We start from the raw sequence: 20,731 nt of genomic DNA, 5'->3' as shown, positions 1-20,731 counted from the left end.
AATTAAGATAATTTTCTCAATTAACACTTTTTCTAGACATTATAAGTTATTTCATAATTTTTGAAATTCAGAATTTTCATATGAAACTTTAACTTCAAACTCTTTTACAATTAGGTCCCAAACATTCACTTTCTATTCAATTCTTTCAATAAAATCAGCATATAAATAATTTAAAGCTCTATTCCATGCCAAATCGACATATACTTCCAGCACATATTCATAAAAACTTTCAATTTCTTTCATAGAATAAAAAACTAATGAATTCAACAAGTGGACCTAGTTGTAAAAGTCACAAAAACATAAAAATTTCAAGGAGAAAGCAAGAATTAAACTTACATGAAGCTAGAGTATGAAAACCAGCTTGAACCCTCCTCCATGGCTTTTTTTCAACTGATGAATATGAAGAGAAATGAAGAGAATTCTAGGTATTCTAATTTAGTCCCATTTTTATTTAGCCAATTTTGACAATTTTCCAATTTTGCCCTTATTTCATCCATTTCCTGATTTTTCTCAGCTATTTCCGCCCAAAATATCTCCTTTAGGACTATTTTCACTTTAGGTCCTTCCTCATTTGACAATTGAGCTATTTAATCCTTCTAGCAACTTTTACACCCTTTTCAATTTAGTCCTTTTTATTTAATTAACCACCCAAACGTAAAAATTTTCTAACTAAATTTTAATACTACCTCACCAACATTCCATAAATATTTCTAAAAATATTTATGGCTCGATTTATGAAGTTGAGGTCTCGATACTTCATTCTCGACCCAATTTACCTAATTAATTCTTTTAAATCACCAAATTCACTAATTCAAAAATGCTTTTATATTCGCATTTGACTCATAGGTATTAATTTATTAAATTTTTAACTCACCCGTCGGATTTAGTGATCTCAAATCTCTATTCCCGATACCACTGAAAATTAGGCTGTTACAACTCTCCCCCCTTTAGGGATTTGCGTCCCCGAAAATCTTATCAGAAAAGAGGTTAAGGTTTCAGCATAAATCCTCCATCCTGTAATGTTGCCTAAGAACCTTACACTGTACTCGATTACTTTAAATTTTCTGAATGTCATTATACAATATTAATTAAGTAATCATCACTCGCAAAGTAAACAAAACTTCATTACTCAGAGCATACATATCTACGTTTACTCTTCTCAAAGGTTAATCGATAGCTACTCACAATCTTTCAACAACTCAAATCATCATCACTGTCTTAAATTTAAATTTTTCTGTAATATTCGACACTTTAAACTCTTGGAATCAAAAATTTTTTTATTTTATTATTATTATTTTTATTTCCCGGACTATCCGTCTATTTACCCATGAATACATAAAATTCATTTCCAAACTCGAGGATCGATTTACATACATATATCTCAATTTACCTTCTAACTGAATAACTTGTTCTGATTAAAACATCTAATTCCATCTTAACTATCAAACAATATTAACCTTTCAAAACAATTTCCTCTTCAAGTTGTTAGAACAACTCAAACACATAATCTTTCACAATTTCCGTAATATGCTAGTCAAAAAGCTTTACTAACGGCATTAGTTCAAACAAAACACCACATCTCGATTTATCTCATTGACCTTAATCAATATTACCTAATAAAAGGAAATTAATATAAAAATTTAGCTTGAACAGTCACAATCCACACTTTGTCGATGCCAATCTTCTTAAGAAAACTCGAAGAATTCCTGATAACACATTCTTTAGATATCATACCTGGATAAGTTGATTGTCCTCTTCTTTAACTGTGGCATCACTTAATTTGAATGATTTTCCAAACAGTCTATCATCTCTTCCAGAACCGTTTTACTTGCTAAACCATTTTAATCTTTGACTACATTATTAATTATTCCACTTTTTGAACTCTTTTGTTTCACACTTGTGAACTTATTCAATATAAATTTCATAAACTTTATTATATAATACCATAATGATAGGGGGTGAAGATTGTAAAGCCTAGACTTTTAGCTCTTATATATATATACATCTAACATATCATTTATCAACAACCTAACATCATATAAATACCAAACAACATAGGCGTGCTCATCACAAGATAAACTTTTATTTCATTTCATACATCATCACATCCATATCATGAACTCTTTTTCATACCTTTCCAAGTTTCAACTCATCATAAACACATTCTTACTCAGACAGATTAGTGTCACTTTCAACTCTTTCTGAAATAACTCGATTGAAAAGTATTTATGTCTATAAGTAAAATAAAAATTTGATCAGATTATACACATCACTTTATCACAGATTTATACGGCATGTATCTCTAAACACTTTACACTCGAACTTCAATTTTCGTATTTTAGTTACACACTTGGTTCATTTTTTTTGTGGAAACAATCTTGAGACTCTCGAAACCTAAGAAACAACATTCCAACGGTTGATTAATAGACAATTTGTGAAATCCACAACGAAAAATCGAATTACACAAACAAACTTACCGCCGATAAAAACCACTACTCTCCCGGTTTAGGCCATTGGAATGCTAACCACAGGTTCCCCATCTACTCCTACGCAAAACGTTCTCAAAGAATTACCTTCCTCTTGCTTTCCCCCATTATTAAAAATTAATACAAAGAATAAATCCCAATTAGTTTACAGAAATCAAAACCTACAGTCAACGAAACCCCACTTACTAGAATTGCACGATGAACACCAGGATTTCAAAATATGATGATACGACAAAAGATTATAGACATAATTGTAAGAAAACGAAGAGGAAGAAGAAAATGGCAGAGAAAAGAGAAAACTAACGTCAGACTTTTAGGAAGAGAGAGAAAAATAAAATAAAATAGGGTTTGAGCAAAATCCCACTGCATTCACTAACAACCCAACTATCTCAGAATCCCATTACCACCGAACTACTATCAATAGTCGACGCCAAAAATTATCTCCCATGCTCACGCGAGGATTCAAACACAAGCCCTCTAGCAGACTAACTCCTTACCACTCAAACCAGCAGGCTCATTCTAATATGAGTTTACAAACAATATTATATAAGCCCACCCAATAGGGATAAGGCTTGGATAAAAAATAACAAAATTTCCAAATGTGGGTCTTGAGCCCAATACCTCATACACACACCCAAAACACTTAATTACTAAAGCAGATACATATTTGTGTCAAATTTCACAAAAACAGACTTAAGTTAATTGGGGCGTTACAATCCAACTTGCTTTTCCCACCTAGACACGCCAATTTGTTCATAGGAATTTTAACACAACACGACCAATCTGTCTTCCCAACTGTAAGCCAAACAACTCCAACCCAACGTGAACTTTTTGAAATAAGCTGAATAAACTTTAAATGACGAATTTTGTACTATCTCATATACCGGAGAGATAGAAAATACTGTGTTGAGAGGTTTTTTGAGCCGGCTCGTATCTCACGATTGTTTTATTGGAGAAATTACGGGGCTAAAACTAAAAAAGGTTTAATTAATCATGAAAAGAATCATAATAAATGATTTAAATAGAATTATGGAAAGTGGAATGGGAAAGAGCCTTGAAAGGTAATTAAACCAAAAAGATTAAAAGTAAAAAAAAGAAGGAATGAAACGGTATGAGAATTGACGCAAGAAAGGGAAGAAAAATAAAGGAATCTTTTTATTAATTCCAAAAGCTAAGGTTGTAGCTACTAGGTATTTATACACACTTTTAGTGCTAAAATTTAGCTAGATTTTTCCTAAATATTATCACTAAATAATTCTAAATATTATTACAAAATATTATCACAAAATAATTCTAAATTTTAAAAAATAAATTTAAATTAAATTTTAAACTAATTACAGAGTTGTAATAATATAAAAAACCCTTCAATATTTATCCAGCAACCCTTCAATCTTTATCCAGCCATCTTTGAATCTTCAATCAAGCCCTCTTTGCTTTTTGTTCCAATTTAGTCCCTTTTTGTAATAGTTTGAATTCAGCACACCAAATTCATTAAGAAAAATCCAAATTTAAGGGCATTTTATTTGATAATTAGTAAAAAATAAATATATTAAAAATACAAATTTATCTTGCTATCAATCCCTAATCACGTTTACCCTCAAGCACAACCTCATACGTAACAAACTAATTCTAGGCAACAACCTAAAGACATTGGTTCTCACCCTTTCGACATTGGGTTGTAACTTTTGACCCAACCTAAACATGGTGGCCATTAATGTTAAAAAAGGGAAAAAGTTGAATATGCTTAAGTCTTCTTCATGGTTTTTCCCCTTAAATTGTTTTTATTCATAATATTAATTTATTTATAAAATTATTACTTTAATAGATAAATTTCATGTTAGGAATGAAAAAAAATAGCTATTCATTTATTTATAAATATTTTTATAATTTTTATTGAAAAATCATCGTTTAAATATTTTTATATTTTTAAAATTTTATTTTTAAGAATTAAAACTAAATTGAAAAATGTGTAAAGTTTAGGGCATTTGTTGAATTTTTTTAGATTTAGGACTAAATTGATAGAATTTGTAAACATTGGAGGGTTAAAGTTACTATTATGCCAATAAAAAGACCACCATTAGTGATTTAATGGGGAGGGACTAAAATATTAAATTTTGATAACGTTAATGACTAAAATAAAAAATTTTAAACTAAATTGATCAAGATAAAAACATGCTAATAGTTGGATGACTACTTTTATAATTTACTCTTGAATCTATAACCATCATTAAAAATTAATGAGTGGATATGTTTCCAACAACACCCGTTTCTTCACTAAGAAGATAATAGTTCACTATTCAATAAATAAAAAATATATGACAAAAATATTTAAAATTTAAAATTTATATTTTCATATTGACCGGTAGATTGTATTTCAGCTGGTACGCGCAAAATCTTGGACATATTGAGTAGCTAGCTCGTTAAAATGAACTGCATGCAGAATCAAATTAATAGAATTAAATAAAAATAAATAAAAATGACTTCAGATTTAATTTAAAGTTTTTGAATTATTATTTAATTAATTATAATTAAATAATTGGAGTTCAAAAATGAGATTAAATTAATTAGTCATTATGAAATTGTCATGACTTTAACAGAATTAGAATTAGATTGATAAAATTATTTAATTGAAAATTAATTTATTTAATTTAATGATTTTAATTAATTAATATTTATTTTGGGAAATAGAAAATAAATATTGGGTTGGATTAAATTGTAAAGTTTTGGGTCAAAAATATATGAAGCATATATAGTTGGACCCAATACATGAAATGCCCAAATTCCCTTATTAACAAGTGACGACAACCTTAGTATTCTTAACTAGGGTGTGCCGCCCACCCCTCTCTTAGTTAGACTTGGAGATTCTTTTCTATTTAAATAATATTATTTTACAAGAGCTTGTTCAACTATGATTCTTATATCTCTCCTTATAAATAGATGACATTGGTTGACCTAAAATTAGAAGTTTAATAAGTTTTCATATATCATTATCTTACTAGAAAGTAATAAGAATTTATTTACTTAAAATAAACTCTATTTTTTGAGAATTACAATATTCGTCGGTTTTTATTGAGAGAAACTATTTTCCTACTAAAAGTAATTACATCATTTATTTTTTTGTGTTTGGTATAACACCTTATATCCGACTCGATCGACGGGTCTGCATATAAAACGTCACATAAGCTCTGAGACAATTATGAGCAATCTACAACTAAGTTGTGCAAGCAACGCGACTAAAATCGCCAAATATGCTTTTACTAATCATACTTAACTTAGCTAGTTGAATTGCCAATCGAAAATATGATTACCAACTACTAAATCAAAAGCCTTAACAAGCGGACTTATGGAAAATTTACAATAACATCTAACCTTGAGGCTTAACCTCTAGGTCGCTTCACTATATGCATGTTACAATTTTGTACACAATTTCACCTAAACTTGATCGAATTCTGGTTTGATCCCTCTTCAATTCCTTATATAAACCATTATACTTGGAAAACATAACAAAAACTAAGTTCAAAGTGAGTTATGAATATAATATGCTATTTATGAATTATAAGTAAAAACTTTATGGGTTTGATCTTTTGTTTGAGTTTAATCAGAGACATCTAGACAGATTACATGTAGAGGCCAAGGCAATAAAGAAGTGATTAACATATAAAAGGCCTTACAAGCAGATCTTCTTGCCTTTCTTGGTGATGAATAGTTTGGCAAGTTAGTTGAATAAAAGGGGGAGTGTTACTAACGTTGGGGGAGTTGATGTTGAAGGGAGTTATTTTGTGAACTATTATTTTATTTTAGATTACTTTAATCTTTAATTTTCTACTCGATGATATAATGTTGCTAAACTTTATTCCTTGTGAACGAATGACTTTTACTATTGATGTATTATTTCCTCGTTTCATTAACTTAGTTATAAATATGATTGGTTGATTATTGATGCAAAACACAAACTTGATATTGATGGTGTTGGAAGCATTTTAAATATTTTAGTGTTCCATACGAGTTATATCACTTGATTTTTGTCAAAGAATTATAACCATACGAGTAATATTACTTGAATAGTTATGAGATATTATTAGTTGAATAATTATATCTCTTTTATAGAGTGATTATTCAGAAGAGACACCTATTGAAAGTTATGTCTCTATCAAGAGACAGAGTATTCCTACAAATAAGAGTAAGATTTCATTTGGAAAAATACCAAAAATTCTCAAAAGTTTTTTCTAACCTTCTTCCATCTTCTACTATTATTAGATTATTCTATAAAGAATTACTACAGAAATTCTTTATAGAAATTTATTTTCTTGTTATACTCTGCTTAGTACTTAGTGAACTATTTTCGTCAGTGCAAAATGCAAATGGTCATTGAGCTTCATTGTATCCTCGAGACTCATTTGCTTGAAATTTATTTGCACCCCAAGTATAGATGAGAGTGAATAGAGCCTTAAAGATAGTGGTTTGATACACGTCTTCTTTGCCAAAGCTTGCCATAGGCATATCTCGAACTATGGAGGATTTTAACTGAGTCGAAGTTGTACTTAGAAGCTGGAAGTCTTCTATTCTTCAACTTGTGCACTGCCAAATCAAAACTAACCCAAGTTTGATTTCCACGAACGTAGTGCCCTATCTTTTCAAAACCTGCATCCAAAAGTGAACATATCTTATACAAAATGGTCATACATTTTTTCCTCCAAGTTGTCTTCACTTCAAACGAGTCAACTTCGACTCCTTAATAGAAAAGGGATGTTTTGTTTCACCAGTCACCGTCGATCCTTCCAAAACATAAAGACTGCTAATATTTTTACCTTTCATAAAAATGAGAGCCCCATGGGATACCCTAATGACACTTGACTCGATATAAATTCTACAACCCTTCTAGTCCAAAAGTCTTAGAGATGAGATTTTTCTTTAAGTCAGGCACATGCCTAACATCTGACAGTGTCTTAATTGTCCCTTTGTGCATCTTGATCTAAACAATATCAACACTGGTTACCTTACTGGGTGAATTATTCCCCATACACACAAATTTACCTTCAACTGAATTGTATGTGGAGAACCAGTCCCTATCGGGACACATGTTGAAAGAACACTCCGAATCTAAGATCCACTCGGACGTAAGCTAAGAGCTTTCACTTGTTGACACTAACAAGAAATCGTCACCTTTGTCATTGGTCAAATTAGTGCCAGCTAAATCTTCCTCGTTGCTCTCAACAGCCATTTTGTTTCACAGTTTGTAACAATCTGCCTTGACATGACTAACTTTTTATAATAGTGACATCTTTTGTCTCACTTCCTTGATGCTACCAAAATCGAGGTTTGCCTATTTGACCTGCTATCTGAACCAAACTCATTGTCGAGTTTGTCTTTACTCAATAGATGACCCTTCACATCCTCGAATGAGAGATTATCTCTTTCATAAATTAAGGTCTCCCTGAAAGACTTGTATGAAGGGGGTAAAAAGCACAATAATAGCATAGCTTGATCTTTATCGTCAATTTGAACTTAAACATTTTCTAAATCATTTAAAAAAAGTAATAAATTGATTGATGTGACCTCTAATATGCTCACTTTCATCCATATGGAATGTGTATAGATGTTGTTTCAACACCAATCAGATAGCTAGAGATTTTGTCGCGTAGTGTTTTTCTAACCTTTTCCATAAGGTAAATGTCGTTTTCTCCATCAAAACCTCCTGCAACACATTATTTGTTAGACATAATTGATCATGGATAGAGCTTTTTTATCTAACCTATCTCATTTTTATTTGTCATTGTCTGTAGGCTTCTTCTATGTAAGGACATTCTCAAGATTGCTTTGAAGTAGAATTTTCATCATCTAAACTTGCCAAAGATTGAAATTTATGATGTCATCGAACTTATCAATATTAAACCTTGTTACTGCTAGATAAACCTAATTAAGTAACGAACAAGTAAAATAATAAAGAAATTGAAAAGACTGAACAAAAATATTTTATGTGGAAAAACCCCATCGAAGAGAATAAAAAACCATGGGCAAAAATAATTTTATGAAAATGGAAAAAACGAAGAGTAAAAAGATGGAGATAAAACTAAACCCCAAAACCCGAAATAAGAACCCTCAAAATATAAACTCAAAATTTCTCTGCTAAATGTGTTATGAGTTATTTTTCTAGGGTGAAAAAAAAAATATTTATAGGCTAAATTCGTAAGTCAAATAATATTAAACTAACGTATACTAATAAAACTATATGTGAAAAACTAAAAACAGAATTCAACATCTCCCAAAAAAAATGAGACATAACTCCATATACATTCAGTTTCACAATTATATATAAATTTTTCTCAATTGTTATATTCTTCGAGAGCGTGCACGAGATCTCAAAATTTGTTTGTACTCACTATGTTAAAAACAAGTTTAATTGGTCAGAAGATAAACAAATCAAAAGGACGAATATATGAGAAAATTTTAGAACTTACTTGCGTAACGGTTCAACTAAATCGTGGTGAAAAAGTACATATCGATGTGCTTGTATCCACGATATATCATCTAATTTTGCAATTTCAACTTTGCCGATTGGTTCTCCATAACTTTGGAATAAATAAGTTTCGGCCAAGTCATGATAATTGAGCCCGGCATTTCTACTTGGTCTATTTAATCATGTTTCAACACCTTCTAAATATCTAGAACAGAAGGCCATGCACTCCTCTGCCAAGTAGCCTTCAGCAATTGATCCTTCTGGATAACGCTTATTGCGACAATATGACTTCAATTTGCTTAGGAACCTAAACACGATATACAATATTTATCAAAAGCTGTAACTAAATGTATAGAGGTGAATGAATGAATACTTGAGAAATAAATTAGCACCTTTCTATAGGATACATCCATCGATAAAAAATCGGTCCACCGAGTATTGCTTCGTGAGGGAGATGGATTACCAAGTGCACCATAATAGTGAAGAAGGAAGGTGGAAAGATCTTCTCCAAATTGCATAAAGTTAAAGCCACTCGATCTTGTACTTTCTCAAGTTCTTCAACATCCAAAACTTTGCCACAAATAGCTTTCATTATATTGGATAGTTCAATTATACAGGACGTTACATTTTTTGACATAAAACACCGTAAAGCAATTGAGAGTAAATCTTGCATCAAGATGTGGTAATCATGTGATTTTAATGAATATAATCTTTGATCTTTGAGACTCACACATCGAGATATATTTGACGCATACGCATCTGGGACCTTTATATCCATCAACACTATGCAGAACACTTCTTTCTCTTCCTTTGACATTGAAAAGATAGAAGGCGGTAACCGATATTTCCTATTCGGAAGTACTTGAGGATGAAGATCACGCTGAATTTTGTTGTCAACTAAATCAAGTCTGCTCTGAAGATTGTCTTTTGATTTTCCATCGACATTCAAAATTGTCCCAATTATGTTCTCGCAGACATTCTTCTCAATATGCATGACATCAATATTATGGCGTAAAATGTTGTGCTCCCAATAAGGCAACTCAAAAAAAATACTCATTTTTTTCCACAAGTCTACCTCATTAGGATCATCCTCTCCATCAGATTCATCATCAAATTCATCCTTCAATCTTCTCTTTGTTTGCGTGTTAGGTGGTTGATTCATCTTCCCATAACTAAAATTAATATCTTTTAACATAAACAAGATTTCAGATCCAATTGTTTGCTCAGGAGCTCCTCTGTACTCTTCAGTACGATTAAATAGAGTCCTCTGAAATCTAAATTTATGATTTCCATCTAACCACCGATGATGGCCCATGTAAGAGAACTTCTTCCCATTGTACAACCACTTCGAGCAAGTTTGTGCAGCATAACAAGGACAAGTATAACGTCCTTTAGTACTCCAACCTGATAAATTAGCATAAGCCGGGAAATCATTAATTGTCCACAACAAAGCTGCACGTAAATTAAAGTTCTCCTTTCTCAATACATCATATATCTCAACACCCGACCATAATTGTTTTAACTCTTCAATAAGTGGCTGCAAATAGATGTCAATATCATTTTTGGGACCTTTCTCTCCAGGGATAATCATTGATAAAATAAATGAAGATTGCTTCATGCAAATCCATGGAGGCAAATTGTAAGGAACAAGCATTACAGGCTAAGTACTGTATGAAGTACTCATGATTTTAAATGGATTAAAGCCGTCAGCTGCTAGCCCAAGCCTCATATTCTGAGGATCGCTTGCAAAGCTTGAAAATTTACTGTCAAATGATTTCCAAGCTAAAGAATCCGCAGAATGTCTTAATAATCCATCATCGGTTCGTTGATCATTATGCGACCTCATAGATTTGGCTGTTTTTGAGGACATGAAAAGCCTTTGAAGTCTTGGTATTAGGGGAAAATATCGCAAGACCTTGACGGGCTTCTTTCTTAACTATGCCCCACCTTCATCCGTATTCACATCTTCTGTATTACTATTCATCCAACGAGACTTACCGCAAACATGACAAGATTGTTGGTTTTCAAATCACCCCCGTACGACATACAGTCATTTGGGCAACTATGAATTTTATCGTACCCAAGGCCCAAGTCTTTTATTAGTCTCTTCATATCTTGACAAGACTGGGGAATTTTTGCAAACGGAAACATCTCTCTCAAAAACTCTAGCAGCATTGTAAAAGAGTTTCTGGTCCACCCTCCCAAACATTTTAAGTGAAATAGACAAATGCAGAAGGACAATTTCGAATATTTTGATCCCTCGTAAAGTTCTTTATTCATTTCATTAAGTAAATTGTAGAACTTCGCCGCTTCTTCATTTGGCTCCTCATCAGGTGCACTTGTTCCCGTTTCGCAAAAAAACATTTCCACCAATATTACAATCATCGGATGCAATAAAGTCAGGTGGAAACGATTGCTCACCATGACTATGCATATTAAATGCATCCTGCAACATATCTTCCATGTCATCTTGTCTAACATACTGATGGTAATCAGTATCAGGATAAGTTGGATTAATCGTTAAAGAAGTTCCACTAGATGTACACTCTCCATGGAAAATCCATTTTTTATACCCCCGAATAAAGCCATCAACAATTAGATGTTCGTAGACAACTTCACGAAAATGCCAGTTGATGTTGCCACACTTCTTACACGGGCAAAGAATCATATTCTCTTGGCTTGTATTTTGAAATGCAAAATTTAGAAAAGTTTGTACTCCATTTTGATAGGCATTGCTTACCCTTGACAATTTCATCCAACTTCTATCCATTTCGTAGTTCTTGAAATCTAAAGTTGACAACATATTATAGTTACTTCAATGTTCTCAATTGATTTAAATCATGTCATTATACTAAATATCAAGCCTCTAATGGGTATAAACTAATTTAGGTAAGTTGCGGGATTTTCAAGTATAGATTTGTGTATTATGTAAGTTAAGTAAGTTTCGTAAGCTAGTTATGTAAATTATGATATCAAATATATTTAAGTATTATGTAAGTTATGTAAGTTAGGTAAGTTTCGTAAGCTAGTTATGTAAATTATGATATCAAATATATTTAAGTATTATGTAAGTTATGTAAGTTATGATATGATATATATTTATGTAAGTTATATATTTATCTAAGTTATATAAGTTATGTAAGTTATATATTTATCTAAGATATATCAGTTATATAAGTTATGTAAGTTATATAAGTTATATATTTATCTAAGTTATATAAGTTATGTAAGTTAGATAAATATAAGTTATATAAGTTATATAAGTTATGTAAGTTATATAAGTTATATATTTATCTAAGTTATATAAGTTATGTAAGTTATGTAAGTTATATATTTATCTAAGTTATATAAGTTATATAAGTTATGTAAGTTATGTAAGTTATATATTTATCTAAGTTATCTAAGTTATATAAGTTATGTAAGTTATATAAGTTTTATATTTTTCTAAGTTATATAAGTTATGTAAGTTTTGTAAGTTATGTTAAATATTTATCAAATATATTTATGTATTATGTAAGTTTTTTATTTGACGATGTGGAAAATCACATGGATAATACATATCAAGCATCAAGTATCTACAGGTAAGTTGCGGATTAAATAATATTTAATTAAATAATATTTATAAAAATATTTTAATTAAATAATATTGAAAAAAATTATTTTAATTAAATAATATACATGTCGTTCGTTTTTATTTGACAAATCACATGTGCAGTTAAAATAGTCCACAATTAATTTAATTTATGTTTTACAAGTCATCTTTTCTTAAGTACATGTTAAACCACTGTGTGGACATCCATATTTAGCTTAAAAGATATGATTTATTTTGAATAAAAAGTTTAACTTAAATGATAAAACGAACGATAATATTTGTGATAAAACGGACAATAATATTTGTGATAAAACGGACGAGAATATTTCAATAATAATTTAAATTGAAGTTCAAAACTATATAAAATATTTTATTAAATATTTGTATATTAGATGGGACATATTATATTAATAAATAAATTTATTAAAAATCGTGATAGAAATATTTGTATATTAGATGGGACATATTATATCAATAAATAAATTTATTAAAAATCGTGATAGAAATATAGAAATATTAAATCACAAATTACGAAAATATAGTAGAAAAAATTTCACGTGGCAAGCATACATGTTGAGAGGTATAATATTATTAAAAGGTTGCAAATTGAGTAGAAATGATCCCTTTTACAGTATTATTGTAAGTAAGAACATACGCATTGGAACCAGTAGCAAAGAGATCCCAAAGATAAGCAGAATAAGCAAATTAAAAAAAAATTAAAGACAGCATAACAAGTCTCTAAGGATAAACAGCATAAGCAAATTAAAAAAATAATCAAAGGACAGACTTGAAATAAGTTAAAAACATGATCCATTAATGATCCATTAAAAAATAATCTTACGATAAACAAGAATGGTAATTTAAAAAAAAGAAAATAAAAGAAAATAAAAGAGTAGCTAACCTTCTAGTTATCTAGGCTTTGTATTTGAGTAGTATTTGTACTTTGTATTTGGTTTCTTAGATCTCGAGTGGTAACTGATAGAGCAGTTGAAAGCTTCGGCTCTTTTTGCTATTGCTGATCCGGTCTTGCCCAATCTAACAATTCCAACTGATTACAATTATTACAAACATGATTAATTATTCAACATATAGCTATCCAAATGAAGAAGAAGAAGCTGACCTGAAGATAATTATTAGTACAACGACCAAATTGATTCAGACTTCCTCTACTGAAGTGCTGTCATCTACATCTATATTATTCTCCACACCTTTCTCACCCAGTTTGAAGCAGTTGGCAAATCTGTTATAAAAAAGCATATTAAAAATGCAAAAAGCAACTGTTACTTATAAACGCAAAAAGCAAAAAGCAAATCTATAAACCTTTTTTTATTATTAATTTTAAAACTTGCATGTTTTGATGGTTAATTATTTGAGTTACTTTGACATTTGACATTTAAATTTATTGTTTGAATAAGATGTGGAGTGTCACAAAATGATTCCTTCCCATACCCAGAGTTAACTTGTACTTAAAAACATGGATAATGAGAAAATAACAAGGTAAATCTCTCAACCTTGAAAAGGAAATAAATAAGGTAAATTGCTCAAAATTTAAAAAGAAGTAACATAGTAAAATTTATTAAACTAATAAAATATCTATTCTTTATAATGGTGAAGTAAGTCAGATATTTATAAACTCTTAAAAAATAATTAAAAATCTCCAAAATAAAGATAAAATTCTAAATTAAACTAAGATAAACATATAAAGCTACTTATTTTATGGCATTATTAGTTCTCGAAATCTTTATCTTAACATTAAACTGTGTGGAAACCATGTTATGAAAGGGTAAAAGCACAAAAGCAAATCACTTTTTTGATTCATCAAATAAACCCAAGTCATCCTAGTGCAACAACCAATGAAAGTAACAAATCATCGATTATCGGATAATTAGGTAGTTTGAATAGGATCTTAAACATTAGAATGAATAGTAAAAAAAAGACCACTACTTCTATTATTGCATAAAGGATTAGATTTTTTAATATGTCTAGCATACTGATGAGCCTCACAAAGTAATCTTTCATGTACAGAAAAAGATGGATGCCTTAATTGTAGATGCCATTGTATAATTTCATGGTTGACATCCTTATTTCCTCCAAAACATGCGTGATATGGAATAGAACCACTACTCCCCTCCAAATATATAAGTCATCATACAATCTATTGCTGTCAATCTTCCTCCTTGTTTGAAGGTTTTGAAAAACATAATGATTCAGAAAAAAAATTAGTTTTACAATTTAAGACTTCTGTGAAGGCACTAACAAATAAAAGGTTAACAGGGAACATAGAAACGTGGAGTACGTATGATCGATTAATATTCGCTGCACAATTAACAAAACCTATTCCATACATAAGAGGAAAAAGAACCATAACCTACTGTCACTCTATCCTTTGTTTGACATAGGGATTAATTAAGTAGACCTTTAGAGGATCCTGTCATGTGCCTATATCTTTCTTTCTCTTGTTTAGATATCAATTTGGCAGCTTCTTCTTAATCAGGAACATCCCAAAACACTTGGAGTAGAATTAACCCAATAAATCACTTGGTTTAACGATTGGTTAATTTTCACTATAGGGAGCTCGGATTAGTTTTAGTGGCAAGTTAAAAATTACCAACAGTGTAATTATTCAATTGGATTAGGTAGCAACGATTACCTTAAGCTTTCAAAAAAACTGAACACATACCTATATGAAATAACATGAAGAATAAAAACGCAAACAAGATGCTAGATTTCAGTAAATATTAGGAAAAAGAAAACAAGTTTAGAAAAAAAAAGAAAAGAAAAACCCAAATGATTTAACATGAAGTGGAAAACAAAGTACTCATCTGCCATGAACACTCTCAAAACTAGCAAATATTACTGATAAATTTTAAACCAAGTACTGAAAGTTACCGATTGGTTGTGGCAGAGAAGAGCGAAAGTGACGGTTGCAGTAGAAGAGACGGCGATGCAGCAGGTCGTCCACTCGGAGTCTTCAACGGAAATCGAAGTCTTCAACGACGGAAGGATATTTTGATTTTGATTCGGGGAAATATTTAGGGATTAGGGGAAAAGTTAGGGATTTGGGGAAATTTGGGTGGGGGAAAACTAAGTTCTTTCGGGTTTAACATTATGGATATACTGGATGGAAAAAAACGACGACGTTTTCGTATAAAACTGAATCAATTTGCGGCATTTCTAATAAAACGCCACTAAAAACAAAGAACAAAACACAGATGTTTTGTAAACATTTAACTCATATTTGTGGCGTTTCCGGATAAAACGCCGATAATGTATAGCTTATTGCGGCGTTTTGAACCAAACGCCACTAATAACATTTCCAAAACGGCGTCGTCTACTGAAACCTTAATACAAATTTGCGGCGTTTTATATAAAACGCCACTAAAAACAAAGAATAAAACGGCGCCATTTAGAAAACACATAACACAAATTTGCGGCATTTTTGTCAAAGCGCCACCAATAACAAGGATAAACGGTGTCATTTCTTGAACTCGTAATACATTTTTGTGGCGTTTGTACAAAGCGCCACTAAAAACAAAACATAGAACGGTGCCGTTTTGCTGCTAATATATAACCTATTGCGGCGTTTTGGAAATATGCCACTAACAACAAGGATAATACAGCATCATTTTTTGGACTCGTAATACACATTTGTGGCATTTTGAATGAAAATGCCGCTAAAGCATAACATTTTGCGGCGTTTTGGGGCAAACGCCACTAATTACGCAGCATTAAACGGTAGCGTTCTAATATCTTTTTAATGCATATTAGTGGCATTTTTAATAAAAACGCCACTATTGTTTAACTTAATTAAAATTTGATTCACGTTATACCCTAATCTAGATAGCCAAATTTTAATGCCCAAAGCTAACAACTAAAATGAAAGAAGAATATGATTGTTAAGACACTTGTTATTCGATAACTCAAATAAAATGTTTTAAAAGAACTAAATTAGAATGCTAACCATAATTTAAGAGAGATAATTGTAAGGCCCAAATTCTGCCCGGGCCCAACAACCAAAAAATCAAAATTAAAAACAAATAAATAAAACCAAATATAAAGTCCAAGTCCCAAGTCACAAACCCAATTACATAACCTAGACCCAATAACTAAAACCCCAAACAGCCCACTAAAATTAATACCCTAGCCCATTTACAAAACAGTCCAAAGCTTCAAGGCCCGATAGGCCCAAAAATACTAAAATTAGACAGAGCCCTAGCTGTCCGCTTGCGCCGCAACAGTCCGAGCCCCCCAGCGCCTCCGTCCACGCCAACCCTGGCCTCCGTACTGTCCAGCACAGCCTCCGTACGCCAACACTATCTCGTACCCGAGCGCCACGCACCTGTGCCTGCGAAGAAATGGAAAAAATGACAACAGACACAACAACAAATAGAAAGAAAGAAAAAACAATGTATTTTTTAGCATTTGGCTATAAAGCCCTACGGATTCTGATTGAAAAGGGGGTTCCCTTTTTAAAAACATACAGAAAACATATGCAATAGCAAAGAAAAAAGGCAATAGGCAAATTGCCAACTCAAGAAGACATGATACCTTTAGGAACGTGGAGACGGTTTTCAGACCACGAGCTTCGTCAAGCTACTGATGGATTCAATGATAGTAGGTTGCTTGGTAATGGAAGTTATGGTTCAGTATTCCAAGGCACTCTCCAGGATGGGACGGTAATTGCGGTAAAGGTCTTCAAGTTAGAGTTAGAAGGAGCTTTTAAGAGCTTTGATGTTGAATGTGAAGTTCTCCGCAACACTCGTCACAGAAATTTAGTCAAAGTAATAAGCAGTTGCTCTAATGATCTTAATTTCAAAGCCTTGGTGCTTGAGTTCATGCCTAATGGGAGTCTTGATAAATGGTTGTATTCCAACAACCAATATTTGGATATCCTACAAAGGTTGAACATAATGATAGATGCTGCATCTGCATTGGAATATCTCCACCATGGTAATGCAACACCAGTGGTTCACTGTGATTTAAAACCCAACAATGTTCTGTTAGATGAAGATATGGTTGCGCATTTGAGTGATTTTGGCATCGCAAAACTCTTATGTGACGAGGTTTCAATGATACAAACCATGACAATGGCAACATTTGGATATATGGCACCAGGTGATACTTCTAATCGAACTCCATGTTTATTTTTCCATTTTCAATTTAAGTGTAGCATGTGCATAACAAAAGGGATCATATATATTAACATTTGAGTTTCAAACACATTGAATGTGACTTTTTAAGGAAGCAACTAGATTAAATCCTAGTTTAATTATAACAGGCAAGCATATAATGTTTCAGATATTTTATAAGAATTTTTCATTATCAGGATATCTTTGAATGTTTATAATGTTGTTTTATATTTATACACAGAATATGGAATTGAAGGAATTATTTCGACCAAAGGTGATGTGTATAGCTTTGGTATTCTTTTGATGGAAATCATCACAAGAAAAAAGCCCACAGATGAAATGTTTGCAGGAGAAAAAAGCTTGAAGAGTTGGGTGATAGAGTCGATATCATCTTCGCTAAATCAAGTTGTAGATCCCAAGTTGTTGAGCACCATTCGAAGGGAACATTTAAAAGTCAAGAATTATGCCTTATCCATTTTGCAACTGGGCTTAGAATGTTGTGTAGAGTTACCAAATGAGAGGCTTCATATGAAAGAGATTGTTACAAAGTTAAAGAAGATCAAAGTGAAGTTATTAAGGGATATGGAACGAGTTCGATGAAGAGGCAGTTGTTAATTTGACTAAAATAAGCATGAGCTTTGCTTTCTAGCAATGTCTTTGATAAATATTTATACAGATGCTTTGTTTTCCTATAAAGTTTATTAATAGTTATTTTTGCATATTGTGAATTTTTAAAAAAAGAAACAACTTCAAGGAATTAGTTACAATAAGGTTGATGGGAGTGTATATTAATCATTGCTTGATGAACATTTTTTTTTAAACAAAGATCGAGCATGATTAGTTGGGTCTTCAAAAGTTGATAACCTGTTAAGACAACTAGGAACAATTTTGGCCATGCAATCCGTTAGTCTATTATGCTTTCGTAAGACATGTAGAAACTTAAGTTATCAATTTTGCTTGGATAAATTATGTATTAAACGAAGTTTAGAAAGATTATTATTAATTGCAAAACCGTTCCAAATTATATCAATTTACACTGAATTTTGATGATCATTTGTATCGGTACAAATTGTTTTTTTAAATAATATAGGTACAAATTATTAAATGCCCAATATCAAAACATAGGTAATTTTGATCTCATTTTTCAGTCTTTGCATAAGGTTTTCATTTATTTTATTTTAATAAAATTATTTTTTATAAGCCAAACAAATCTTATTAAAAGAACAAAAATATAAAGCAATAAATAAAAGGGATATCAACATAAAACACACTCGAAATGTATCTTTTTGGTCTTCAACCAGTATGAAATAGTCTAGGTTCCATTATAGTTAAGATTTTGATGCATTTTGACCATTGCAGTATGTTTCAACTCGTTTTAGTCAATACCAGCTTATATTGATTCATATCAGCTTGTACCAATTGATAGGAGCTGCTTGTCTTGAAACATTGTGCTGTGTGTCTAGAGACAATTGGTAGATTGTCTTGAGACATGGTTTGCCAACAACTATAAAACAACTATAAAAGCAAGGGGGAAGGTTGTATTTAAGCCTTAAGAAAAAAATAGTATTGTAAATATTATATCTTCTCCTTCAAAGGTATTAATTTTTACAGTGAATTGGGAAATCCTTGATTGAAGTATACTAAAATAGTGGATGTAAGCAATTAAAGGTGAACTACTTAAATTCAATTGCCTAAACTTTCTTTTCTTTATTATTTTGAAAAGTTTACATTTTATAAGAAAGATGATCGAGTTATCCAAAGAGTACAATGGGAATTGTTATCTAAACTTTTGTTTATTGAAGATCGTATTCTTCCTATTTTCACACACCTTCACATAATTTGTTGATTGCCATGAGATTTTTAAGCACTCTAACCTAACTCAAAATTTCCACCCGATGAAATATATTGAGAATCTTTTTATGGCAGAAATATGAAGATAACTCCCTCCATTGAATTTGCCACAATAGAAGTAAAAAGATTACTTGTTCAACAATACAACACATTGAGAATGTTTTTTCATAACAAAAAATATCAACAAAAAATATCAATAAATTTTTTTATTTGGAATTGATAATTTTATATATAATTTCTAAAAGCGAACAATAAATACTTGCATTTTCTAGCTAGCAAAAAATATTTTAAAAATAACACAAAATTGAAACATAATATCATTATCAATTTTCTAGTTGAGCTAAAAAAGACTTTAATCCCTTATAACACATTAATCCATCAATACTTAATTATACTTAGATTCCTATAGAATCCGAGAGATGATTATCAATTTCTTCAAGGCTTCCAATCTCAAATGGTACTCCATATTGAGGTAAGAAGACTTTGAGCTATGTCACTATTATGTCTAACTAGCCAAAAAATTTACAAACTACTAGTCAAATTTCAAACCCAAAGACCTTCTGCATATTAACCACGACTTCTTTTCCCTAATACAACAAGTTGTTTCTTTCTTTTCTTTTCTTTTTCCCTTTTAAATTCAACTTCTCCCTTTAGTCATCAATTTAGCATTGAAAAAATTGTTGAAATCGTTTTATGAACATAAGTGTTTTATATTGAAAAAACATTTTTTATTTTGAAAATATTTTTGTATTTAATAACACAGTAGTAGAAAGAGTACCTAGTGTATCTCAAATATATTTGAAATAATATAAATTGAAGAGAAGTACTTCAATATTTTAGAAACTATAAGTTAGAAAAATTGGTATATGCATTATTAATTAATAGAATTTTAATTAATTTAATAGCTACTGTTGAGACCATTTTTAAATCGAGTTTTGGAAAATGAGAATCGACTTCAAAAAACAAAAACAGGAGTCGCCACCAATCTTTTTAGGTGTGATTGGATCACCTTTAAAACATTTTGTTTTAAAATCATTAGTTCTGGTCTACGAAATAAAAGAACGGGTTCGGGAGTCGGTTACGTACGAGAAAGGATTAGCACCCTCGTAACGCCCAAAAATTAGTACCTAATTAATTATCAAATGTCTTTAAGGTCGGAAATTTAAAAAATTTTAAGATACAATCCTTTTTAAAATATCTTGATTTTGAAAATTGA

General features: G+C 31.0%; 1 protein-coding gene across 1 annotated transcript; it reads left to right on the top strand.

Annotated features, from left to right (window-relative positions):
- Nucleotides 1–17,076: 17,076 nt before the first annotated feature.
- LOC107944154 (receptor kinase-like protein Xa21) lies at nucleotides 17,077–18,264 on the top strand. Its single transcript, XM_016877984.1, has 2 exons — nucleotides 17,077–17,650; nucleotides 17,906–18,264. The coding sequence occupies exons 1-2, from the start codon at nucleotides 17,077–17,079 to the stop codon at nucleotides 18,262–18,264; spliced, it is 933 nt and encodes a 310-aa protein (XP_016733473.1).
- Nucleotides 18,265–20,731: the final 2,467 nt, after the last annotated feature.

The sequence above is a fragment of the Gossypium hirsutum genome, chromosome A01 (genome assembly GCF_007990345.1).
Source record: "Gossypium hirsutum isolate 1008001.06 chromosome A01, Gossypium_hirsutum_v2.1, whole genome shotgun sequence".
Lineage (NCBI taxonomy): Eukaryota > Viridiplantae > Streptophyta > Magnoliopsida > Malvales > Malvaceae > Gossypium > Gossypium hirsutum.
This window is presented reverse-complemented; position numbering and strand designations above follow the sequence as displayed.